The sequence below is a fragment of the Herpailurus yagouaroundi genome, unplaced genomic scaffold (assembly GCF_014898765.1).
Source record: "Herpailurus yagouaroundi ecotype Mexico unplaced genomic scaffold, PumYag 191, whole genome shotgun sequence".
NCBI lineage: Eukaryota > Metazoa > Chordata > Mammalia > Carnivora > Felidae > Herpailurus > Herpailurus yagouaroundi.
The window spans coordinates 2,821,272-2,848,689 of record NW_024412422.1 but is presented as its reverse complement, the minus strand read 5'-3'; the positions used below and the strand labels follow the sequence as shown (position 1 = coordinate 2,848,689).

At 42.8% G+C, this 27,418-nt stretch overlaps 1 protein-coding gene across 2 annotated transcripts in view; it reads right to left on the bottom strand.

Moving 5' to 3' along the window:
* Positions 1-27,418, bottom strand: part of CORO1C (coronin 1C) — a 76,350-nt gene that overhangs the window by 20,915 nt on the left and 28,017 nt on the right. For both annotated transcript variants that reach the window (XM_040443654.1, XM_040443653.1), the window contains one exon: positions 8,101-8,223. In XM_040443654.1, the coding sequence (XP_040299588.1) occupies positions 8,101-8,103 (3 nt within the window). In that variant the 5' untranslated portion in view covers positions 8,104-8,223. The remainder of the gene's footprint in view (positions 1-8,100; positions 8,224-27,418) is intronic.

Below are 27,418 nucleotides of genomic sequence, written 5' to 3'. Positions count from 1 at the left end.
AAGTGTAAAATTGATTTGGGAGAAGGGAAAAATGTCCACTTAAACTTCATTTGGGATGGGCTAGACACAAATAAGACAAATACTCCACAAGATCTTTCCCTCTCCCTGACTCTGGAAAAAACAATTATGCAACCCACTGGGTGAATCAGCCATTTTTTGCATTTGTGTTTGATTACTACCCAGCAGATAAGCAACAGCACTGAATCGAGATCATTCACTAAACTTAACTTGGCTGCTCTTTGTGCTATGGAAAGCAGTAATATTTTCTTAGAGCTAAACTCTTCCCAAGTAAAATACTCAGCAGCCACAATCTTTAAAACTCTCCGTGAGAACACACTGTTGGAGAAAAGAACTCACGGTATGAAAAGTCTGGAAAACCTAGGAGCACAGTCTAATTTCTGGGAGGAGGATTTGTAGAATTCCTTTTTGCCGGTGTAAAACACAGCTTCAAAAAGTAGTACAAGAAAGGTAAACTATGCCAATATAATTCGCTTTTGGGGCTGCTTAAAGAAGCCATCTGTAAAACATGAAGGAATGTGCCATCAGCCTGGCATTCCTTTTCCTAAACCTGCGATCAAAGGGACATCACTGTCATTGAATCAATGCTTTTGCCACATTAACAAATCAGTGCCTAACTGCTCAGTGGAATTAGACTATTAATACAAAAAGCGGGGAGGGGGGGGAGGTTCTAAATATTTTTTAACGTTTATTTTTTGAGAGAGAGACAGAGTGTGATCAGGGGAGGGGCAGAGAGAAGGGGAGACACAGAATCCGAAACAGGCCCCAGGCTCTGAGCTGTCAGCACAGAGCCCGATGCGGGGCCCAAATCCACAAACTGTGACATCATGACCTGAGCTGAAGTCAGATGCTTAACCGACTGAGCCACCCAGAAGCCCCAATACAAAAAGCAGTTTTAAAAATTAACCTAATTCTTTTACAGTTCATTTGACAAAGTGGTTCTATTGTACTTTTTTTTTTTTTTACTGAATATTTACTAAAGATATTCTCATTGCTATGAATCTGCTATAGCTACACTGTAAAAAATAGTAACTCACTATGTATTCATAGCTTCCTCGTTGGTGTTGTTATTGTTGTTGTTATTTTACGTGTAAGGCAACTGAGGCTGAGAGCATTTAAGTGGCCTATACACATGCTCCCAATTCTCCATCTTGAGCTTTTCTCAGTATTCTTCCCCTGCTATAATGAGGCTTTGTTACACTATCTACTATTTGTAGCTCTGGGTTACCACCAACAGCCTAGGCTTGGGAAACTAAAGAAAGCTTTTCTGTTTAAAAAAAAAAAAAATGGTGTTGGAGCGCTTGGCTGGCTCAATCAGTAAGTATGCGACTCTTCATTTCAGGTTGTTGAGTCCCAGCTCCGTGTTGGGCACAGAGATTGCTTAAAATATAAAGTAAACATAAAATGTTAAAATGGTTTTGTTTGAAACTGTCTGATCTATCATACAGTGTTCTTTTACCTTTAGGAGAGCAAAGTGGAAAATGAGGTATTAAGAGGTGGGATAGGAGACAATCAACTATTTCTTCAAAATTTCATTTCAACTGCTAAGCTACAAAAGCTTCTTGTAATTGCCCCAATAATAAAAACAAATTATTTGGGGGACCTTAAACGATTAAAATATCAGTGCCATTCTTAAGAGCTTAAAAAAATAAACTAGGGGGAGGATTTACCTCAAAGCATGACTCAATTTACAAAATGTTTAGTCTGGCAATACCAATAAAAGGGCAACAAAGAAAATTCTGGAAGGATGGTGGTGTTAGCGGCAAGCACAGTTTTGGGATCTTCCCAAATCTCTCCATAAAAACACAGAGCAAGCAGATAACAAAACAAAAACCCAGAACTAGGTGATAATCCCCAAATGCAAGCGGGAGGAGGAAACCACCAATAGCCACGTGACCTGTGTATTATCTATCGGTCTCTGTGTGGAAAAGTCATGGGGCAGCAATGGGGGGCTTCACAGACCTGACACCAGTAGGCCCCTATGACACTAGCAATGGAAACTGGGAAGGTTTTTGTCCTCTCCAATAGCAGGTGAGGACGGGGACCTGAACACAAAGGTCTGAAGGGGCTGGAGCAATCTAGACTTCAGTCCAGACCCCGTACTCCACAGGTCAACCAGAAAGGGCTCCTTTCTGAGACAGGCCCCACAGTGAGAAATTCCAAGGAATGGAAACAAATCTGAGAAAGACAGAAGTCAGAGGGGCAAAGGAATGACAAAAACAAAGAAAGGCAGGCTAGGAAATCTAAGAAAGCAAGCCACCATGATTCTGAACGCCCCCTGGAAAGGACAGACGGGGGGAGCTCTGTGAAGTTAGGTTGGCTATGTGCACTAAGCCACCTCCGAATGACTCTAAATGCACATGAAAATAAGGGGCGCCTGGGTGGCTCAGTCGGTTAAGCGGCCGACTTTGGCTCAGGTCATGATCTTGCGGTTCGTGGGTTTGAGCCCTGCATCAGGCTCTGTGCTGATAGCTCAGAGCCTGGAGCCTGCTTCAGATTCTGTCTCCCTCTTTCTCTGCCCCTCCCCTCCTCATGTTTTCTCTCTCTCTCTCTCTCTCTCTCTCTCTCTCTGTCTCTCTCTCTCAAAAATAAACATAAGAAATTTAAAAGGAAAAAAAAGCCAAGGCCCCCCAAATTACTATAAGAAACAAAGAGAATAAGGCATAGAATAGCATTCCTATAAACAATAAAAGAATGCTAAGAAAGGAGGCACCAGGGTGGCTCAGTCGGTTGAGCGGCCGACTTCGGCTCAGGTCATCATCTCACAGTTTGTGATTTCGAGCCTGGCTGGGATCTATGCTGACAACTCAGAGCCTGGAGCCTGCTTCTGCTTCTGTGTCTCCCTCTCTCTCTGCCCCTCCCCTGCGCATGTTCTGCCTCTCAAAAAAAAAAATAAACACTAAAAATTAAAAAAAAAAATTAAAGAAAGAATGCTAAGAAGGTATGCTCAAAATGAGGTAAAAACCATCACATACTATTTCAAAACAAAATAAAATCCAGGACACATAAATCAGAACTTGAAAAACTCAAAAGTAAGGTAGCAAAATTTTTTCAAAATTAGAAATAAGGTTGGGAGAAAAACTAAACAATACTGGAGACAGGTAAAGAAGACAAAGCATATGGATTAACAGGAGTCCCTGAAGAAGAAAACCAAGGCAGGAAAACAACAAATACAAAGACTGTAACTGAAGAAAACATTCCTGGGAGGGGGAAAAAGACCTGAAACCTTATACTGAAAGAACGTACCATAGGGCGCCTGGGTGGCTCACAGTTAGTTGAGCATCCAACTCTTGATTTTGGCTCAGGTCATAATCCCAGGATCATGGGATTGGGCCTCAAGTCAGGCTCCACACTGGGTGTGAAGCCTGCTTGGGATTTTCTTCTCTCTCTCTCCTCCCCTCTCACCACCCTACCTCCCCCCGCCCCCAGCTCGTGGGCACATGCTCCAGCTCTCTCTTCAAAAAACAAAGCCAAACCAAACCCAAAAACATACCACAAACCATGGAATGCCAACTCAGAATAACCAACAATATTCTAGCAAGATTACTATTATATTAAAAAAGGTTTTTTTAAATGTTTATTTATTTTTGAGAGAGAGCAGAGCATCAGCAGGGGAGGGGCAGAGGGAGGAGACACAGAATCCGAAGCAGGCTTCAGGCTCTGAGCTGTCAGCACAGAGTCCAACACAGGGCTCGAACCCACGAACCGTGAGATTACAACCTGAGCTGAAATCGCATGCTTGCTTAACTGACTGAGCCAGCCAGCCCCATAGATTACTATGTTCTAAGAAAAAAAATCTTATGAACATCTAGGCAAAAAGAATATATGGTTTACAAGGGAGAAAGAATTAGATTATCTGATTTCTTTTGACAACAACACTTTATGACAAAAAAAAAAAAAATGGAATAATATATTTACATACTTGAGTAAAGACTGTGAACCAAAGATTTTATATCCAGAAAAACTCACCTTCAAATTTGTAAAGATCACAGACCAGCCATTATCTATGTAGAAGAACTTAGAAAATATTGTTCCCATGAGCCTTTTCTTTTGATTCCATTCTTGAGAATTTCTCCTCAGTGTGGGGCCTGTCCAGAGGCGAGCACTCTCTGGTTGGGTTCTAGTGTACTGAGGTCTAGAATCTACCTGGGAAGGAGCTTCAGATGGTCTAAGTGACTAGAAAGACGTCAACATAAGGACCTATGGAGAGCACTAAATACGGATGCCTACAGAACTAAGGAGAGGCTGTTAAATATAATGGCTATGTGATCTTGGAATTACAGAGCACCTCATTTGATTTTTTATTTATTTATTTTTATTTTAGAGACAGCAAGAGTGGAGTTCGTGCAAGCTGGGAGAGAAGGAGAGGGAGAGGGAGGGGGAGAATCTTAAGCAGGTTCCATGCTCAGCAGAGCCTCTTGTGGGGCTCAGTCCCACAACCATGAGATCATGGCCTGAGCCAAAGGACACTCAACCAACTAAGCCACCCAAGCACCCCCAGAGTACATCAGTACATCATTTTTTTAAAAACAAATTTAATGTTTATTTATTTTTGAGAGACAGAGTGTGAGCAGGGGAGGGGCAGAGAGAGAGGGAGACACAGAACCCGAAGCAGGCTCCAGGCTCTGAGCTGTCAGCACAGAGCCTGATGCGGGGCTCGAACCCGTGAACCGTGAGATGATGACCTGGGCCAAAGCTGGACGTTTAACCGACTGAGCCGCCCAGGCGCCCCCATCAGTACATCATTTTTAAAGAGGGAGAACAGAAATAGCGCAGATTAAAAAGTTGTAGCTTTCCGGGGCTCCTGCTTGGGATTCTCTCTCTCCCTCTCTCTCTGCCCCTCCTCTACTTGGAGGATTTTCTCTCCTTCTCTCTCTCAAAATAAATAAACATTAAAAAAAAAAGTTGTGGAAACTATTTTCAGTAATCATAAACTGATTTATGGTGGTCACAACAGTATTTTTGCTTTGAATCTGTTGTATGTAATAGTAATAAAGCATGAGACATGGGACAGATCAGGGCAGTCTAATTCACCCCTGAGCCCTTCAGACCCCGGATTCTCAGTATGCAAGAAGGTGGAGATGCAATAGTGAAGGTTAGATTAAAACTATATAGTCCAGAATTTTAACAGGGAATATTAAAGTGAGGTCACATGGTATCTTATCTTTAAATATATATGTATATTCTAGCCCCATTTACTGCCAAGTCTTTAAAAAGTGATCACCATGGTCGTGGTCCGTGAGTTCGAGCCCCGCGTCGGGCTCTGGGCTGATGGCTCGGAGCCTGGAGCCTGTTTCCGATTCTGTGTCTCCCTCTCTCTCTGCCCCTCCCCCGTTCATGCTCTGTCTCTCTCTGTCCCAAAAATAAATAAATGTTGAAAAAATAAATTAATTAATTAATTAAAAAGTGATCACCATGGTAACAATGACCATTCCTAGCACCCAGACTGTGATCGAGAAATTCTATTTTCCATTAAAAGAAACCAGAGCAGGGCACCTGGGTGGTTCATTAGGTTAAGCGTCCGACTTCAGCTCAGGTCATGATCTCCCGGTTCGTGGGTTCGAGCCCCGCGTCGGGCTCTGTGCTGACAGCTCGGAGCCTGGAGCCTGCTTCAAATCTGTGTCTCCTTCTCTCTCTCTGCTCCTCCCCCGCTCATGCTATGTCTGTCTGTCTGTCTGTCTGTCTCTCTCTCAAAAATAAACATTAAAAATTAAAAAAAAAAGAAAAAAGAAAAGAAAAAAAGAAAGAATCCAGAGCTTCGGAGAGAAATGACTGATATGAAGTGTAGGTGAAGAGATGTCCAAGATGAGCACGGAGCGCCTTACCATACCAAATACCAGGGAAGCTATCAAAAACAACCAGGGTATGTCAAAGGACTCAGGAACCTTGAACAAGTTCCTATTAACAAAGAGTGGATGACCTGGGCTTTGAGGTAAGAATTGTAATGAATCAAAACCCACGAAAGATGTTCCAATCCATGAATTCAAAATGACATGAAAGGGGGAAAAACCCTAACTGGTCGTCTTCTGAGGAAGAGAGAGAACCAATTCATTATCTTGAAAACTGAGTAAACAAAAGGAGAGATTCAAGCATCTGTCCTACTTTCCTATATGAACAGTACTACTGGCCAAATAGTAGATAAGAGGGGGCATCCCCTTACAATTTTTACCTGCTAAAAATTGAAAACAAAGTAACACAATTTAATATCACCATTTTGCGACCCCTAAGGATCTGCTGGATCTGGGTGCTGAACATCAACAGCTGCACGAATCATCCTGGTATCACGGGCCTCTTGATCAAAGAACGTAACACTAGCTATCATCTTGCCAAGGGGATCGAGCCTGAACGTGATCACACTTCAGGATCCAGCTGCCAATTTATAGGGAATTTAGAGGACAGAGGAATATGTTGAAATGCACCATGCATGTGCAATCATCAGAAACGAAGTTGAAAGATGCAGGTCAAAGGTCGGGCTTCTTCATCAGATTCATTGTCAAGGACAAGAAAACGATGGAAGAGGAGCCAAGAGGTTACAAAAGATGTACCAAGTTCTTTAAAGTGGCAAGACTGAGCTACAGCGTCTAGAAATACACGTTTGGGTGATTAAAACCATGGAGAATGACGAGGGGGAGTAGCGGATACTTTTGGAGGGAGGGAGGTGGGGGGGGTGTTTATGACAGGGAAGGGGCACAGGGAGAGTCTGAGAAGGCTGGCAAAGTTCTATTTCCTGACCTGGGCAGTGGTTACACGGGATTCACCTAACTGAACTCCCTTACCTGTTTATTTAGCGTGTTTTATAATAAAAAGCGTTTTTGTTTTGTTTTTGTTTTATTTTTCAGATGAATCAAACTTGCTTCTTCAAGAGAAGTTAATACTCTCAGTTTAAGATTTGGGCATCAAGGGTCTAAACAATGTTCCTTTCCTTTAGTAAAATGTGTCTGCAGCCATGAAAATGATCAATTTAGCAAGGCACGCTAAGCAGAACAGTTCCTTTTAACATATTTCCTTAATATGATTTGGCTGCCAAAATTAGGACACCACAGGAGGAGCTCTCCTCAGCCAAAAGTCCATGAGGAAAAATGAGTAAATGTTTAAATGACACAGTTCAGGCATTAATTTGTTTATGTCAAATAATTTTAATTAATAAAAAAGCCTTCCAAACACGGTTTCTAAGTCTGGCTCGGTCCACAGAAAATGAAGAGGGAAATAAGAGTGGTCTCCAAGCTCTGCACCTGACATGCGTGAGAGCGCCTGTAACTGACGCAGGCACGGCCTTCACTTAGCTCAGCTCTTAATGCATTACTCCCCATCTGTGCCTATGTTAACCTTTCAACATATTTGGGGCTAGGATTAAAAACTGATCCAAACCCACAATTACATTTCAAGGCTAAGAAGAACATAATCAAGAACAAGACGCTTGACATTAAAAAGCATCCCAAAGCCTGGTTTCACACATAATCTGCTTTTGGAATCTAAATGGGGGAATGTAAAGAACTTACTTTAAAATTCTTTCATATTGTTTGTCTACCTGAATAAGAAGGAATTTCTTAACCAGGGTCAAACTAGACAGAACACACCTTCTGACGTTAGCTTGAAAATAAGCACTTTACTTATTGCAAAACTTTTCAATTTCCCAATATATGTGATATATCCCATTTTATACGTATAACCTTTGGCATCTTATTTCACTATAAAGTTTCCATTCATGTTGGTAGTTTCTTTCCTTTTGGGGGAGGGAGAGGAGTTATGTGGTCCAGTGGCATTCACAGAATTACTGCAAGGTCATTTTACTGTCCTCAAAATCTTCCCATGGAGCAGACGTGACAACAGCCAATAAGCACGTCCACATGCACGCTCATACAAAAGAAGAAGAAAAACAATACAGTACAACCTCTTTGATAGAAGGGCTTATAAAAGGCTTGGCTACAGTTGTCCTTTCATCTCACTAAATCATGGTATAATCCAATGGACAATCAAAACTGCTATGACTTTCTGCTTTTCAAGCCTCTGCACACACATGCTTTTTGAAAGTCGTAGGTAGGTCTCACTGGCCTGTGTGCATGCCACCCCCTGGGAGCTTACCATAACCGTGCAGTCCTCTGAACCGCTGGCAATGACCTGATCGTTGTGCGGGCACCAGTCTATGTCGAGCACCGGTCCCGTGTGGCCACATACTGTAGGGTAGGATTTGTCAATTCGACCAGTCTGAAAGAAGAGAGAAACAAACGTACTGTGTAACACCAACACCACAGAGTTTGTAGGTTTGCTCAGAATCATTTTTCCTTTATTACCTCCACCCCAAACTCTCAAGTATCTATATATCACGGTCAATGTCAACTAGTCAGAACTGTCAAGTTTTATGTTCAGAAATAGCTACTGCCAAGGACATGCCACCAAATTACAAGAATCCAAATTTCTAGAACCACAAAGATTTTTATTTAATCAACTGCATTAGCAGACATAGTGAACGAGAATGCTAAATCTTTTCACCAAAATACGATTTGTAAATTATAGGTGTGTCTTTACTGTTAAAAAAAAAAAAAAAACAAAACTTGGTGTTACTCAAAATGTTAAATACAACTCTTAGTAAAATCAGCTAATACCCTTGAATATACAAATCACTAGTTCTGGAAATGAATGGCACTGTGAGCACACAAAGTTAGGGTAATAAAAAGAAAAGCTTTAGCTAATGCTTAGGGGCTCAATCTGTATAAGACTGTCTCAGTCTCTTTACTGTCTTTGATCAACAGAAGAGTCAGCCAGACCAACTCATTAACACTAGCTTAGATCTCACCCATTATCTAGTCCACGTCTCATTGAGAATACAATATTCAGGGGCGCCTGGGTGGTTCAGTTGGTTAAGTGTCCAACTCTTGATTTCGGCTCGGGTCATGATCTCATGGTTGGTGCAATCAAGCCCCACATCAGGCTCCATGCACAGCGTGGAGTCTGCCTGGGATTCTCTCTCTGCCCCTCCCTCACTCGTGGATGCTCTCTCTCTCTCAACGTAAACAAACATTAAAAAAACATTTTTCAATGCTGATCATAAGTAACCATCACGATATACTTACGTGACACATCTGAATCTAAAAGTCAATCTGGCTTATCAAGCCAATTTTGTGTTGACCAAGATAAATGCTATTGTAACAGGTACACAAAAGCTATTTCCTTTTTTAAACATGTTGGTGCAATCCATGGTCCTGTATGCTCTAAAAGCGAGCGTACAACAAGGAATCATGGCCAAGCAAAACTGAACCTATTTTGTTGTTGTGTTATTCTCCTGTTAAGACAAGTCAGTACAACACTGGGGCAAGGCTTCCCAGAAAATTTTCAAGATCAAGGAATTCTGTGATTTCTCCACTGTGACTCAACTGTGGAAATGTTCCGAGAAGCAATTATGCTAAACACAAAGACCACAGTACTGAGAGTCAGACAGATATGGGTTCAAATCCAGGCTCTACTGTTCAAACAGTGGCTGGCCTTAGGCAAGTCACGTAATCTGAGCTTCAGCCCATCATCTGTGAAAGGAGTGACAATAATGCTCATCTCCCAGGATTACCGTAGGATTAAATGAAATAAAGTTTTTAGGTAAATCATAACTTGGTATTACAACTATCTGTATATGGTATGTAAAAAATTTAATTTCAGATATACCTCAGAGATATGGCAGGCTCTGGTACATATTAGTGCAATTAAAGTGAGTCAAATGAAGTTTTCAATTTTACTGTGTACACAAAAGTTGTATTTATACCATACGGTAGTCTATTAACTGTGCGACAGCATGATGTCTAAAAAAACACAATGCATAAACCTTAATTAGGAAGTACTTTATTGCTGAAGAATGCTAGCCATCATGTGAGCTTTCACTGAGTCATGATCACTGATCACATATAAACCATAAATGTAACAGCAATGAAAAAGTCTGAAATATTCCAAGAACGAACAAAATGTAATAGAGGCACAAAGTGAGCAAATGCTGTTGGGAAAATGGCATCGACAGACTTCCTCGATGGGGGATCGCCACAAACCTGGTTTGGGAAAAAAGAGTATCCGTGAAGTGCAATAAATGAGGTAAGCCTGTATGGTGCCTGGAATATAGTAAATACTCAATATAAAACTACTTTTATTACTAGTTCTTCTAGTTTAATACATTAATTTACTCTATCATTAAGAAGGACAAACATGTGTCACTTATGAACTCTCATGGGGCCCAGACGCTGTGCTGAGTATTAGAGACAGAGAAGTAAACACGGCAGCCCTGTCCTGGCGGGACGAAGAGGCCGTGTCAACCACCAAATACGGTGCAGCAGAAGACATGCGCCACAGGACAAGCACACGTGGCAGGAACACAGAAGAAGGGCATTCCGCCAGGCCTGTGGGGATCACAGTCTTCAGGGAGGTTTTCTTTCTTCTCTTTTAAGCTTATTTATTTTTAGAGAGAAGGACAGTTCAAGAGTGTGGGGGGAGGGGCAGAGAGACAGAGAGGGAGAGAGAATCTCAAGCAGGCTACATGCTGTCGGCACAGAGCCTGACGCAGTGCATGATCTCACGCACCATGAGCCAGATGCTTAACCGACTGAGCCACCCAGGCACAGAAAGGTTCTCTGCCGAGAAAAGAAGCAATTCTAAATTGAGGTGTGAAGATGGCCCTGTCCACAGACCTAAAGCCTAGGTTTTTTCACATGCTCGTTTTCTCTTGTAAATCGAATTAAACCCAGTTTGGACCTGTGGAATTGCATCGCCAGAAAAGGAATCCTAAAAGAAAGTGCCAATGAACACAGAACCTGGGTGTTATAAGGAGGGCCACACGGGTCATGTACAGGCAGCAAAGCACAGATGGCTGAGAAGCAGACTGCCTGGGCTGGCGTCACGACTCTGTCAGGTTCCAGCTCTGATGCCCTGGCCAAAATGACTTCACCTCTCCACCTCATCTCCTCATCTGTAAACTGAGAATGTCATGATTCCTTCTATACGAGCCGATGTGAAGACAAATTGAAGATAATCCAGGTAAAGTACTTTCCCAGCACCTGCAGGGCTCAATAAACGTCACCCCAAATTCAACAACTGCTGGAATCCACTCTGTCATATCCCTGATCCCATCTCTCCTTAAAGAAGCAACTGCTGCTGAGGCCTCCAGCCAGGTTGTTTTCCCTATTTTCCGTACTGCATCCTCACAAAAACCGTGTGAGTGACCCAGCCCGGAAGCTACTACTCCCTGTAATACTCTATTTCTCATGCAGGTGGCGGTGGACTCGCAGGTGTTCATTTTACAGTAATACTGTGATATACGTAATATGTAATTGTAGTATCAACATCTTGAACCCACCGGCTAAAAGACAGCATGTCTCAGATTTGATTACAACCAGCTACAAGACATATTTTAAAAGTAATAAAGGAACTAAGTTAAAAAATAAAAAGGTAGGGGTGCCTGGGTGGCTCAGAGTGTCCAACTCTTGATTTCGGCTCAGGACATGATTCCCAGGGTTGTGGGACCGAGCCCCAAGTCGGGCTCTGCACTGCACATGGAGCCTGCTTGGGATTCTCTCCTCCCCCCCATCCACCCCTCTCCCCCGCTCATGCTCTCTCTCTCTCTCTAAAATAAACAAAAAACAAGAAAACTAAAAAGTAATTAAAGCAGGGGAAGGCCGTAAAAATATATGCCAAATAGCTGAGTGAGGACAGACTTTAAGGTAGAATGCACTATTAAAGATTAATGTCACTGTATAATATTGAAACAATTCACTGGGATGCTACAGGCACTAGGAAGTCTAATTCCTCTAACTGCACAAATTCAAAATATTTATAGCAAAAGCTGAGAGAACTATGAAGAGAAAATGACAAGGCCATAATCTTAAGAGATTTTAACAAAGACTCACTCTCAAGGAAACAGACAAAAATTAGTATGAATATAGAAGACTTTAACAAAAGTCATAGGCTTTGGGGCTCCTGGGTGGCTCAGTCGGTTAAGCCTCTAACTTTAGCTCAGGTCACGATCTCACGGTTCATGGGTTAGAGCCCTGCGTTGGGCTCTGTGCTGACAGCTCGGAACCTGGAGCCTGCTTCGGATTCTGTGTCTGTCTGTCTCTCTCTCTCTCAAAACCAAATAAACACTGGGGGAAAAAAAGTAACAAGATTTATCTAATGGATATATCCAGCCTTGGAGCCAATATTTAAAAATGAACATTTTTTTTCAAGCACACATTAAACATTACCTTTTTTAAATGACCAATTAGGATACCACAAAGCAAATCTCACAAAATACCAAGAAATCAATACCTCATAGTGCATGTTCAGAGTACAATGCAATGCAATTAAAAATTAATAGAAAAAATATGAACCAAAAATCCCTAAGGCATCTGAAAATTTTTTAAATTTACTAAATAATTCACATAGAAAGTCATAATGGCCGATAGAAATGTTAAAACTGATCAATAAATACATGACGTTTCTTAACTTGTGGGAGAGGGCTAAAACAGATCTTAACGGTAAATCAATTAGCTTTAAATGCACATATACAGAAAGTCTGAAAATTAAGGAGCTGATAATAAGCACATGAAAAGGTTGCCGTATTTTTATATAGAGCACACCCAAAGAATGTAAAATTATGAAAAGAAATTAACAAAAAAGAAAATAAATAATAAGCCACATCAACACAATAGGATAGATTAAGAAAGAAGAGAAAGCACAAATATCAGCAATTTAACAAGGGACATAACTTACAAATATGGTGTAAATTCACATAATATGAAAATACTAGGAATAACATCTGATAATAAATTTTAAAACACCAAATGAAAGAGGCAATCTCCTAGAAAAAAACATATCAAAAAATTGTCAATAAATAAAAAACCTGAATAGACCAATAGCCATAAAAGACCAGTAACAAAAGTCCACATACTACCTACCTCCCCATGAACCTAGTCACGTAATACCAAAGGCCACTAGGCCCACGTGGTTTTACAGGAGAGCTTTACCACACACTCAAGGAAGAGATCGGCTTAGACAAAACTTCCCAGAGAACAGAAAAGAGCAGTACCGCTCAACCCCTCACTTAAGGACTGTACCACCCTGATGACAAAGGACGGTATGACAAAGAGATACTGAAGCCTACATGACAAACACCGTTGCGAACTCCCCTCAAGAACAACAAAAAAACATAAGCAGAGTGCAGACAAGTTGCAGACAGAGACAATACATATGCAACATCCATATCCAACAAAGTCAACAAACAACCTAACAGAATGATGGCAAACGACAGGAGCACAGGAGCACTGAATTCACGGAGAAGTAAACTTCAAAAGCCCATACAGATGTATGAAAAGATACTTGGTCTCACTCAGTGAACTAGAAATTAAAATGCTATGGTAACATCTTATACCTATTAAAACTGGCAACAATTTAGAAGCCTAATTACAAGTGTTGGCAAGGATGTCAGGAAAGAGGAATGCCAAACAACCGTTCACCGAAGGCTCCTGCTCCGATTCTTTTTGAGAGCAATCTGGAAACAGGTAGAGGTGAAGCTGCCCACCCCTGAGCAATACCATTTGAGGTGGTCTGTGGGAAAGAAAGGTTCCCGTATTTGCACAGAAAGGATATTAACCGCAGCATCACTGGGAATGGTGAAAAAAGCAGAAGCAATTTAACTGTCCTTGGTATGGAAATAAATACCACTTACACAAAAGTTTAACACACACAAAAATCAGTCTATGTACAGACACATACACATGTAGTAAAAGTACACAAATAGAATACATACCAACTTCGAGGAAATGATTACCTCTGGTGAAGGAGAAGTGGAAAAAAGGGGAATGGTATTTTAGTTACATCTGTTATGCTTTATTGTTTTTTAAAAAATGGGAGGTAGGAAACAAACATGGTAAAATATTAACATCTGTTTAATCTTGTGGGTGAGTACATGAGTGTCCTAGTATTTTGTCTCCTATCTTAAAAAATAATTTAAAAAAGAAAAAAACTTTACTCCCTGGGGAAAAAAGTTTTTGTATCTGAATTGTTTTATCTTTGCATTCTTAGGCTCTGCCCAGCAAACCACGTCTGGCATCTTTGATGGCAAAGTACAGTTACTAAACTCTGAGCTTCCAAGGACATCAAATAATTTTTTCTAATACAAGTTGTTCTTAATTATACTGTGAAACTTACTAAATGACTTTTTTTTTTAGGTTAAAATTACACAATCGTGGCTTAAAGATACCGTTCAGTCAAGTCAGACATTTGAGAATAGTAAGTAGTAAGCCTCTCTTCCACTCTCAGCTCAGTGCGGACAAGTCCAGAGCATCAAAGTATTAAAGAGCCGAATGTTTTTGCAGGAACTTGAAGCCCAGTGAAAGGGCAACTGCTACCAACTGCCCTTCTTCCCATCAAAGCCAAATAAGAAGAAAACTTGCGAACCCTTTCAGAATGCTTATGTTACATGGTAGGAACCGTACGAAGACCTTTCTGTCTTCATTCTCACCAAGCTGCTTCATGACATAGCTTCTTTACTGTCCCCATTTTCTAAATAAAGAAATGGAGTGAAGCAGCACAGACCTAAAGCATCAGTGATGATCCATCCGTACTAGATTTCCATAGGGCAGGAAAATTCCCACTAGGCCAAGGGTTGTGAAAAAGGCACAACAGTAATGTTAAAACTATTGGCAGCTGGTCATCAGAAATAGAGCTCATAAAAATGATATCCTGCCACCAGCTGTTTCCTCTGGTTGTAAACACCATCACAAAGCCTTACAACAAATAAAACAGGGAAAGTGGCATCATATTGCAGCAGAACAAAAAGGCCATCGACTACATGTCTGATAGTGATAAAGGAACAAAAAAGGAAGAAAGTGTGAGAAGAACTGGCATCTTAATGGCACACTTGGGGCACCTGGATGGCTCAGTTGGTGCACTGTCCAACTCTTTTTTTTTTTTTAATTTTTTTTTTCAACGTTTTTATTTATTTTTGGGACAGAGAGAGACAGAGCATGAACGGGGGAGGGGCAGAGAGAGAGGGAGACACAGAATCGGAAACAGGCTCCAGGCTCTGAGCCATCAGCCCAGAGCCCGACGCGGGGCTCAAACTCACGGTCCGCGAGATCGTGACCTGGCTGAAGCCGGACGCTTAACCGACTGCGCCACCCAGACGCCCCTGCAGTGTCCAACTCTTGATTTCGGCTCAGGTCATGATCTCAGGGGCTCAGCTTGAGCCCCACTTTGACTACTTGCTGGGCATGGAGCCTGCGCTCTCTTTCTAAAAAGAAAAAAAATTTTTGAAAAAATTTTGAAAAAAATAAATGTGCCCTAATCGTTTTACATACAGGATGTACGCAAATCAATCAAGGGTCAGCGATCACGATTTCAAGGGCTTACACTTGAGTATCTTCTTACCCATAATAAAATCAATTAAGAGAAAAGCACAACATATTTTACCCTATAAGTATATGTTATTAAAAGGGCAGAGCTGGGCACTTATAGACTGCTGAGAGCTCGGTACAAGGAAACTGAAAGAAACCATACAACACTGGCCGTATACGATAAAGATGTGGACACACCGTTCTGAGAAACATTTTGCACTAGCATTTAATGAGAATGTATTTCTCATTCCTACCCATGACGCATCCTCATTCGTCATCCAGTCAACGAACCGAGGCATCCATGTCTAATTGCTGGCGTGTGGGGGGCCATTCAAAAGAGACACCCACTGTAAGTCAGGCTGGCAACATGGCTCACCTGAGCTTCTAAGCAGCAAATGTAAATAAATGCAGAGGCTGGAAAGAAGAGTTACAAGAATTTAATGCCAGCCCCCCCCCCTTTTTTTTTAACTAAATGGTGGTTTATTTTAAGAACTACCTATCAATTTTCCAAGGCTCCTATAGAGAGTAATTTCATTTACTAACAAATCAGGTCACTGTCTCATTAAGGATGTGTCACACCTCAGCTGCATCATCTAGAATATTCCCACTTTTCTAGCATGGAATTGAAAGTTTAGCTGAGAATAGTCTGTCACTCTTTAGACTCCCTGCTTTAAATAATGTGTACAAATTCATTGATTACTTACTAGTCCCAGCCACTTGCCATGAGAGAACTCTATGTACACCTCTCTAGCTAAAACTCCAAGTGGTGGGAATTGCCAGCAAGTCAACTCAAGGGGCAAAAAATGACCCAGGTTACCAAAGGCTCTGGCCCCGAGCCTCGTTCACACACTTGGGGAATACTAGTGGACTAGGTCAGGGCACCGAGTTATGCACTATCATTATCTGAAAGATCCTTTGGCCTGCCCGGGGCCCAGCAACATGAGCCCCAGGGAAAATTCAGCCTCCAAAGTGCGTGTACAGCTGGCACAAGGCAGAGGTGTGACAGCACAATTTCCATGTGGCTGGCCCGAGCTGAGGCTGATGGCTTTGACATGTTCCAGCCACCAATCCGCATCGTGGCAGAAAACCACCTAGACACCAGCATTATCATTTACTCTGGGTTTGGGGAAAGTTCTCAAAAATTTCAAAGCAGCCACAAAACTCAAAAGAGCTCCTGGAAAACTGATGCTTCAACTAAACCCAAAGTTAGGCAACACTTTCCTCCAACAGGCATGTTTGGAGAGGGGAAAGTGAAATCAAAATTTAAGCACCAGTAAATGTATTCTCTAACTGCTCTAAGAAGGAACACTTGTAATTTTAAATAACTTTGCAAACACATTCCTCCTGAGGTATACATACAAAATGCAGTGTAACTCTTATGACATGATAGTCCCGGTTGTTCAAGACATTTCCCATCCATTTCAATGGGAAACCGTAACTGTCCCACCTACATCTACCAGTGCACCTTACTTCTCACACCTCATGTCAAAAAGGAACACCTACTGGGGCACTTGGGTGCCTCGGGTCAGTTATGAATCCAACGATTTCAGCTCAGGTTATGATCTCACAGTTGTGGGACTGAGCCGTGCATGTTGGGCTCTGCACTGACAGCACGGAGCCTGCTTGGGGTTTCTCTCTCTCGCTCTGCCCCTCTCTCTCAAAAGAAATACATAAAAACTTTAAAACATACACACACAAAGGAATCCATACTTAAGAAGTGAACTCATCCTACATGCTGAGGGCAGTACTGAGCAACCAAAACGCTCTAAATATCTACAGATAAATATGTACAGTAGTCCTCTTGCATATTTGTTCCTATAAAGGAGCTCCACTCTGGGATGTGTCTTTAAAGGAGCTAATGGTGGCTCAGTCCGTGAAGTGTCCGACTTTGGCTCAGGTCATGATCTCACAGTTCATGAGTTTGAGCCCCACGTAGGGCTCCGTGCTGACAGCGCAGAGACTGCTTCAGATCTTCTGTCTCTCTCTGTCCGTCCCTTCCCCGCTCTCTCTCTAGTTCATAAATAATAAATAAATAAATAAATAAATAAATAAATAAATAAATAAAAGGAGCTAATGGTATAGCTCAGATGAACCAGCAGACATTTTCACCCTCCCAAACTCCAAAGTCAACAGTAGGAAGCTGCCAACATGACCTCTGCATTCTATAAAAGATCATTCGGAATAACTGTTTCTTGATGTAACAACGACCCCTCACATGATAACCATTTTCAATCCACACATTAGCTTGCTCGCTCTGGGAGCATCTAATGGATGGCTCTTTCAAAATGTTACCATTCGGTACAGCTACCCAGCACTTTGCCCAGCAGGCTCATTCTCATGATAACACAGGTTTCCAAAAAGTTAATAAACTCCCACGGTGTTAAAAAGTGACGTGTTGGGGCGCCTGGGTGGCTCAGTCAGTTAGGCGTCCGACTTCGGCTCAGGTCATGATCTTGCGGTCAGTGAGTTTGAGCCCCGCGTCGGGCTCTGTGCTGACAGCTTAGAGCCTGGAGCCTGTTTCAGATTCTGTGTCTCCCTCTCTCTCTCTGACCCTCCCCCGTTCATGCTCTGTCTCTAGCTCAAAAATAAATAAAGGTTAAAAAAAAATAATAATAAATTTTAAAAAAGTGACACGTTAATTTTATCAGTCAAATCAAGCATTCCCCCGTAAGACGCTCCTTCTGCATACGACGTCTTTCCAGCTGACGTCCTGGCATTCAGCAATGCAGACACCCACACTGTTCCAGGGTGCTGGCTTCTGAGAACAGTCCACACCATCCCTCTTGGCTGGTCCGGCACGGCAGCTTCCCAGCGCCTTTCCAGCTTCGGACCTACAGTCATTTTATCCAGCCGCTTCATGACCCATCATTATAATCTGTGCTTATTATCCAGACGGGCTATTCTACCCTCGGATGTGAGGGTCTAACACAACCACTACCCTATCCTGAATCAAGGAACAAGAGACAAAGATTTTGCAAACTGTCTGTCCCTACTTTATCTTCACATAAGTTTTTATTTTAGGAAAAAATGTTAATCAAAATCACTTTATATGCCCAAAGTTCAATAACTTTGTCATTCCGTCCATACATTTGAGGATCTTTTTTGTAAGGCACTGACAATAACTCCTTGCTGGCCTTGGAGGGACACATTGAGAACTCCCCAACTCCCTAAGGAGGACGGGAAGTCAAGCAAATGCTCAGAAGCTAAGGAAAAGTTTTCCGCCAGGCAGAAGGGCTCCAGACACACCGTGTGGAGTTCAAAGGAGTCCAAAAAGGATGTCTATTAAAGTGGGCTTTCTGGTTTTTCAACTACCTTTCTCTGGTATCAGTATTCTTTACGTAGATACACGCTCTGCTGAAATCTCTTCAGGCCCTGCTGCCTCACACGAAGATAGCTGGGGAGGCCTCTCCCCAGGTGATGAGACAGGGACTTCCACGGCAGACTGGAAAGCCTGAGGCACACGATATCTGACTTGTGGACAAGCTGGTCACCAAGAGGAATAGCTCCTGACCCAGGAGTAGTACATTCGGAGGAGGTTTTACTTTAAGAGAACCAAAAACACCAACCTTGAGGGTAAGCGGAGGTGCCCTGGAATAAAACACACAGATTGGGTTACCCAGTCCTGGAAAGTAAGCCAGACACTCGAGCTGCCAGGGAGAGGCAGGGCGCTTCTGCAGAGGCCTCACCTGCCTGTGAGTGAAAAACAACAGTCTTCACGGGTCCGAGAGAAAATGCCAAACAGATTATTTTGGTTATCACGGGCCCTCTTTAAAACCTGGGTCTAATACTGCATAGACCATTTTAAAAGTCCTCATTAAGAATCTGAGGGAAGTTACTGTAAAACTATTGATTTCATTATCAGAAAGCAAAAACAGTGGAAGTGAACGTCTCCTTACTCAACTGCACCCAAATATGTAATCGGGAATAGACACTGTATTTCCTAACAAAAAATCTGTAAAGTGAAAACTTCATCACTACAGACACGTAATTCCAAACACTTCTGGTCTGAGAACAAACAAAAAACTAGGAACCCCAGATGAGGTGGAATCTAGTCAAAATAAAATTCAGCTTGAAAGCAGAAGGTGAAAAGCAAAATAACTATTGATATAACTGCAAATCAAGGAAATTAAACCATTCAGTATCAAACCAGAAAGCAGAGTAATCGCTTGCTTGTACTAAGCAAATGACACTGGAGGAGTCTCCCCCAGGACCCTCTGTGAATGACGAGGCGTTCCAGAGCTACCACCCCTTTCGATCCCAGCTCTGCACGGGTTTACATACAAGCTTCAGAATAAAAATCCACCCTCCCTGAAGTAAGTAGGGATGAAAACCAGAAAAATAGTGTTTTAAGTTGTTTTTTGGGTTTTTTTTTTTAAGGTAAATGCCTTGGGTTCCATGGCAGAGGCAGTTCACACCTTGCAGCAGTTACAAACACGCAGGACAGGAGGACAGACCCAATTCAGCAGACTGTATCATTTACTCATGACTTACAAAGCTCAGCCAGAAAAGAAACCCAAGTCACCGTTCCTCTAAGAGAGCCAACACGTGCTCCATCACTCACCCCTCCCAGGTCAGCCTCCCCTGGACTCAACTCAGGTCCCACCCCTAACGAGCACAGATATTCACCTCGGCAGCAGGAAATTTGCTGCACATGGTTATAAGGAGGCTTCTGGACAAATCAGGACTGCAGATGTTTGTCCACTAAACCCTGGGTCTATTTCAGAGTAATCTGAGTTCAGAAACCTTTTCTTTGCCTCTTCGCCAGACTTAGGTTATAACGTTTGGACACCGAGGGCTTCTGCAGGCAGCACTGGCCCGTGTGCTCAGCCCAGATTCACGCTCCAAAAAACCAGCAAAGAGTTAAATGTTCTTTGCACTTGACTCAGTGGCTTCCCTTCACCACACACTCCCAGATCCCACCATTCTGTGAGCCACCAAGCAGCCAATCAAAGCAAAGGAAGGAAATTATCCTGGCCGGCTGACAGCCCCAGAGCTCTGATGGCCATATATGGTAAAAACCACTGTCAGAGCCCTGTCAGGCCTGCGGGCCGGCTGCTGTGGACAGATCAGTGAACTGCAGCGGCAGGAGAAGCCGGCCAAGGAAACGTACAAAGGACGGGCTGCCTGCTCATCTCCAGGGGAGGAGGATGGGGAGGGGAGGGGAGGGGGGAAGCCGTCATCTGCCAGGGCACACTCTGAGTCACAGCCACTCACTGTAATCAAAAATAGCCCCGGGGTACATTGTGAGGTTCCTTCTGCCAGGATTCTGTGCTCCGTTGTTAACTGGGGGTGAGCAGTGTATCCCCCCGCCATGAGCCCCTATAGCAAGACTGTGGCAAACAGTCACTGGGAGAAAATGAAAGGGCCCTTCTGTGGCACTTCATGTGGTAATGAGGCCGTACAGTGCTCGTGTGGCTGGCGGCTCGTGACATAATTTGGAAGTCATTGTTCTGCACCTGGTGCCCTTCCCCTGCATCCTCCTCCCCCCACCCCTGCCTCCCAGCCTTTCAAGGCCCATACAATCGACAGTTTTAAGGTGCTCAGGGCATCAGACAGCGTCTATTTCAGGAGGCGTGAATGGGCATCCCATGACACATCAGGATACTAGCACTGAATAAAATTATTCCCTGCCCGTGACACCAAAGCTACCATGTGCCAAACGTCCACATCTGTACAAAGGGCTACTGGCGTCGCTACCCTTGTCCAAAACGGATCACTGTTATTTGTGGGAATGGAAATTGCCTGTCAGCCGTGTACAGTAAGGGGGAGACGCAGCCAATGCAAATCCAGCAGGTGCTGGCAGTGACTGGGGGTCATGGAGAAAAGCACCATCAGGAGACTGGCATCCCTTTGGAACTAGCCCGTGAAAGAAGGCACTTATCAGCACGGTGCCTGGCGCTTAAAGGACACCCTCAGTAATGTGAAGTGCTGCGAGATCTCCTCGCTGTGGCCGTGTCCTCGAGGCACGGTACAGACCCAGTATTTTCCAAACCCTAAGACAATTCTCTGAACTGACAGAACCAAAGCCCTGACGAGCAAGCGTTTTGTTATTAAGCCTTCTAACCCCAGAGAAAGAATGCAAAGGATTAAGTATCAATTAGACCACAGTTTCTGTATCAAAACAAAAACAAAAACAATCTTTCGCACTCAGTGTGGGAAAACGTTCACCAAAAATATACACGATATACATGTACCAATCAAATAAAGACTCAGAGACCCAGGTTCTAATCCACGAAAGACCCCACAGCTCTGGGCAATCACTCAGTCTGAGTTTTGATTTCCGCAACTGCAGAACACAGGGATGAAAGCCACCTTAACCAGTGCAAAAACTAAGACACCATGTATGAAGGGGACCCTCCAAGCACATTCTGATGTCACACCCGAGTCTCATTTTTATGAATAAGACATGACGTCACTGCCTTCTCCTGAGGAAGAAACAGGAACGATGCTGTGTTGATCCAGTTATGACAATCCTAAAATGGAGAACGGTGCTGCTTATTTTCTGGTTCTTGTCCATATGATGATTAAGGAAAACACCAATTTTGCACTATTTACACTGGAAGTGACAGACAAAAAGAATGAAAGAATTGGTGTTTCTGCCAAAAAGCTACCTGTCACCTCCTCTTAATCCCTCTGATGGACCATCCCATTTCACCAGTTTCACCAAACACCCACCTCCACTCCCCAAGATCCAGGAATTTGAGGGAGAATGTGGCTCCCACCTCATTCTCTGTCCTTCTGGGAACAGAGCACCTCTTCAAACTCATCAGTTTAGCGAATTGGCTGGGCTCCTCTTCTGTTTCATCCCTGGCTCCTACACACAGGAGAAACCTGAATTCCAGTAGAACCTTCTCTGTGATGTCTTCCTTGATTTAGGAGCCTCAGCTGGAACTCATCTCTCATCACTGTGTCAGACAACTTTATGTGCACACAAAGCTCCCCACTGGAGAGATCAAGGTCAACCATTACCAAAGCTTTTTAAGAGCAAGAGCCCAGCAAAGGTCCTGGCGTTGAGCAGGTACTCAAACATCTAAGGACTGAGTATGAATAGGTGGACGAATAAATAAGATTTTTTTAAGATACTGCTTTAAAGAGACTCTTAAAAACTGAAAACAAACTGAGGGTTGATGGGGGTGGGAGGGAGGGGAGGGTGGGTGATGGGTATTGAGGAGGGCACCTGTTGGGATGAGCACTGGGTGTTGTATGGAAACCAATTTGACAATAAATTTCATATGTAAAAAAATAATAATAATAAAATAAACATTTTTAAAAAATAAATAAAAAGAGCCTTTAAAAAAGCAAAAAAAAAAAGGTACTGCTTTAGACTTCACTCAAGCTTAAAGAACAATGAACTCTTCATATATGTTCTGATAGTATTACTGGTAATACTTTTAGAAATAACCTTTACCTATAATAAGTTCATTGTAAAATATTTTGAAAAAATACAGGTAATTATAAAGTAAAAAATAAAAATCACCTTCAGTCCCACCATCGATGTTAACATTCCTGACTCTTCCCCAAAACCAATAACATAATTTGAAGTTACACACAGGACAGTGACTATGACGTTCCAACACATTTTTTAGGTTATACGATAATATCGTGGAACACAGGATAACCAAATCTTGCCATATAATTTTCTCTTGACACTGTACAGAATCCCTCAATTATTCATTTAAGATTTATTTAAGAATGTTATATACCTGAATCTATCTACGTATCTCCATAAATATGTGGAAAGAGTGCCTAAAACTACCAAAAGGCCTTTTAGGTCGCTACTAGTAACTCATTTATTCACACATTGTGTGACCTAACATTATAAGTCAAGTGCTCCGCTATATTTGAAGAATACATGTATTAGTTATCAACCACTGCTTAGTAAGTTACCCTGAAACCTAGCTATTTAAAACAGTCAACATTTATTCTCTTATAGTTTGAGGGTTAGGAGTCCCAAAGCACCTTATTTGAGTGGTTCTGGTTCAGAGTTCTCATGAGTCAGTATGTCAGTCAGGGCTGCACATTCCACTTCCAAGACCACTCACTCACATGGTTGGTCAGCTGGTGCGGACTACGGGTAGGAGGTCCCATGACCCCTCCAGAGAACTGTTTAAGTGTCCTCGAAACATGGTGCTTCCCAAAGGGACAAAGTGGAAGCCAGTAAGTTTTCATGACCTAGTCTCAGAAGTCACATGCCATCAATTCTACCATATCCCAGTGGTTACACGTTCAGCCCTATTTACTGTGTGTGTGTGGGGGGGGGGGTGGAGTTGGTGGGGGGCCACAGGACACCACGAATACGAGGGCAGAATGACTGGAGGACATCCTGTAGGTCCACCACAATGGATTAAGGCCAGATTCTGGAGAACCTCTACCAAGGGCTACTGTACAAACAGCCATCCAGTTTGCATCCTCCATCCAAGTGACTGTCAAAGAGATCAAGAGGCTGTAATTATAATCATCCTCCTCTTATCTGTGAGGTGGCTAAGAAAATAATTCTAGTACAATGTGACGGTGCAGGCTGTGGTACTAGTGGCACAGACAAGCAGCTAAGGGAACCCAGAGGAGACCTTCCCCTGACTCTGAGTCAGAGAGAACACTTGAGTTGCATACTAGACAGTGAGAAGAGGTACTTAGGATACTGACCAAAATGAATCAAGATTTCTTCCTCAATCGTTATGAAAGAAAAACACTCTAAAGCAACCCTTGTCAACCCAGGCTCTGTGAGAAAATTAAGTCCTGATGCTCTAAGGCAACACGTGTATGTGATGAATTAATTTCTCTCGTATGCATCTAGAAGGCATAGCATGTCCCATCCTTGAGAGAACCAAGAAAATATTTACTGAAATTATTTTCTGTTGGACTGAATTCTTTCACACAACCCTAGTTGATAAAGACTACAAAAGGAGTTGAAAAGATAGCTCAGAGACAAATAAAGCAATGTCGCAAATATCCCCACACACAGTTCCTACAACAAATGGGAGAAACATCACTGTGTGTAAGAAGGTACCGCACAGCTATTCCAGAGAACCAGGAGAGGAGACAGTGACCCAAAAGGTTAACAGAGGCCTGGCCCCACACCCAGCCCACCATGGCCCAGAGCTCAACTTCCTTAGAGGCAATTACCGGAAGGATGAAATTAGCCACCACCCCAAAAACCCCAAGTCGGAAGGGTCCAGGGAGGAAGGGAGAAAGCAATTAGGGGAGATAGGAGCCCTCCAATTTGCATCCTCCACTTAAGTGAACGTTAAGAGATCAAGTGCATATTAATCTAACAGCTCCCCCCCCCCCACCCTTGTTTTAAGTCAGGATTTAGATTCACTGTGATTTGAAGTTTCAGTGTGTAGGTGCACACACACACACGTACCGTCCCACAAACACCGGTGTTTTGAGCCACCACAGCTCACGACAGGGATGGGAATGCCCCATCCCGCATCACCAGTGCGGCTGCCCCACAACAGCAGAGGCTTGTTCATGCCCACGTGATACAGCACACGGGGAGCTGAAACCTGTATGCTCTTGATACAAGGCAGCTTGTGTAACCGAGCGGGGGGGGGGGGGGGTGCATCCCTACAGTCAAAACCACAAAGCCAACTTCTGTTCTGCAAGACTGCTATTATTCATCCTCTGAAAGACCAAATCCTAAGAAAATGTATTAAGCCACACCTTGCAAGTCATGACAGCACGGCATGCCACAGCTTGAGAGGAATATTACAAAAGAGATCGTGAACCATGCATGCTAATCGAAATCACTCCACCTCAGGGCTGAGTACTTTCTGTAGTCCTCTAGCAGTGACCTCCTACGATCCCACTCTCCCTAATACAACCTTCTTAACAAAAACCTCAGAAACCATACACTTAAAATAAATATACATTCATTCCTAAGTTTGCCTCTTGCTATGTATGTGTTTTACTGTCTTTGTCTCCGCTACTCTTTCCATTTTAAGTCCCGCAAGACAGAGATCAGGATTTTCCCAGAATCTAACCACAAGCCTCACGAAGTAGCAATAATAAGCCCTATTTACTGCTGACACTAACCGGCTTTGAAGAGAAATTCATGGAAGGCCGTGTTTTTTAACAGGAGCCTTCCTGAAAGAGTCACAATACATCTGAAGATCGATACGTGCATATTCAATATTAACATGCACAGAAAGCCCCAAAGCATCACCAAAACCAACCTGCCTGTCTATAGTCAGAAAGAAGGGGAGGGATGGACATTACTAGAAGTCTCTGAGATGGTCATTAAAAACCATGCCCGTCTCCTACAGTTCACGTTTAGAGTAATTCCAGACTATCAGCACGCACTGGAGCCCAGCACACACCCAGAGCATCGCTGCCTGCAATCTTGATTTCGGGTATCATTTTGTATTATATGTGAGAATTTGGTTTTTCTTTGCTTTAAACAAAAGCAGCACCTCGTTATAAAACTATCTCAAAGTTGTCAAGACACTGAAACTGCAGGAAGGACAGTGACATATCCGTGTCCCAGTATAAGTCTGCAGTAGAGCCGGGACTGAACCACCCGGCTCCCCAGTTCCCAGACCCGCGCTCTCCCTCTATGCCACAGCGACTCTAAGGGCTAAATACAGACACTTTAGGACACAAAAATCCCACATGGTACATGTGAACCCATCGATTACAAAAGTCAGTAACTCCCAAGTACTGACCTCATTTCCAATGGCCAGGCTGTCACCTCCTCCAAAACAAATTAATCTTTGAGGAGCAGAGCCACCCAGACCGTATATTTGTCTGGGAAAAAGATCCTTGAGGCTCCTCCAAAAACTAACACTTCTTCCAAACATGGTAACTTATTCTATCTTAATTCCTACAAAACTGGGAAAGGAACAAAATACCAATGCAAGTGAAAACCAAATCCTAAGATCTAGTTAGCTTAGGAACCACAGGCAGGTCTCCCTTAAGTGGTATTAATGAAGCTCAAAGTTTCCCATGGTTTGTACAAGTAAAGACGGACTCACAGAGCCTTTTGTGGGTGAACTTGAAGAGAACTGTCTCAACTCGGACAAAGATTAGCCATTCAAAAGTTATTTCGGGCTTCTCAATTAGCTTCTTCCATTTCTTTGAAAGAAAAAAACCAACCCAAACGTATCCCTCAGTCTATAAAAGGGGGATAAAAACGCAAACTCCCAAACAGATGGCGGTGGTCCGGTACTGCTGGATCTCGGCTGACAAGCTGAGGTGTCCTGTCATCTGGCCACTGTCAAACCCGCCACACGCGACTGACCGTAAATTCAAACTCCCACTCTGGAATCGGGTAAGCAGTTATAATACTGTAATGTATTATTTGCCACAAAACAGCCATTTTCTCCACAGAAAGAAAAGTATTCAAGTAGAAAATTAAATTTCAACTTAATGAAAAGATTCTCCTTTAAAATATAATCACCAGCTCTGCCAATAAGGAAGGTACATTTGGAAAACACTTAACAAATTTGTTTCCAAAACGCATCCCTCTCCTATTTCTGTAGTGAGATGGTCCCATTGTGGACTATCGCATCAATCGGGCCACTGAAGTAAAAATCAGGTGTTAAAATGAGTCAGTCATGAGCATCTGAGAGAAAATAAAGTACAGGAGAATTGGAAATTTTCCCAGTGAGAGTTTTCCCAATGAAAAAACACCAAAATGTAATGGGAAACGATACTTTAACAGCAATTCACTTTACTGTAACCACTTTCAGAATCACATGGTCCATTATGAGATGTACCCCTAATATGCATGGCTGAGAGTCAGGGGGACCCAATGTTCTCAGCAGAGTGGAAAGAGCTGTAACATGACCCAACACCTGCGTCCTCACCAGTACTGAGCCCTTATCACTAGAGCTCAGGACTCATCAAACTTATTTTCCTCCTAGAAGCCAACTACAAAATGACGCTTTGCAAGCTCTCTCTCTCTCTCTCAGCACCCCCTCCCTCCTTATCTGCAATGCTGTGATTTCCTGTTAAAGTAGTACTGAGTTTCATCTATAATATTCAAGAACAGTCAGAAATTCCCAAATCTCCTACCTCCTCCCCATATGGGAGAAGGCTCTCTGGAAGGAGAAAGT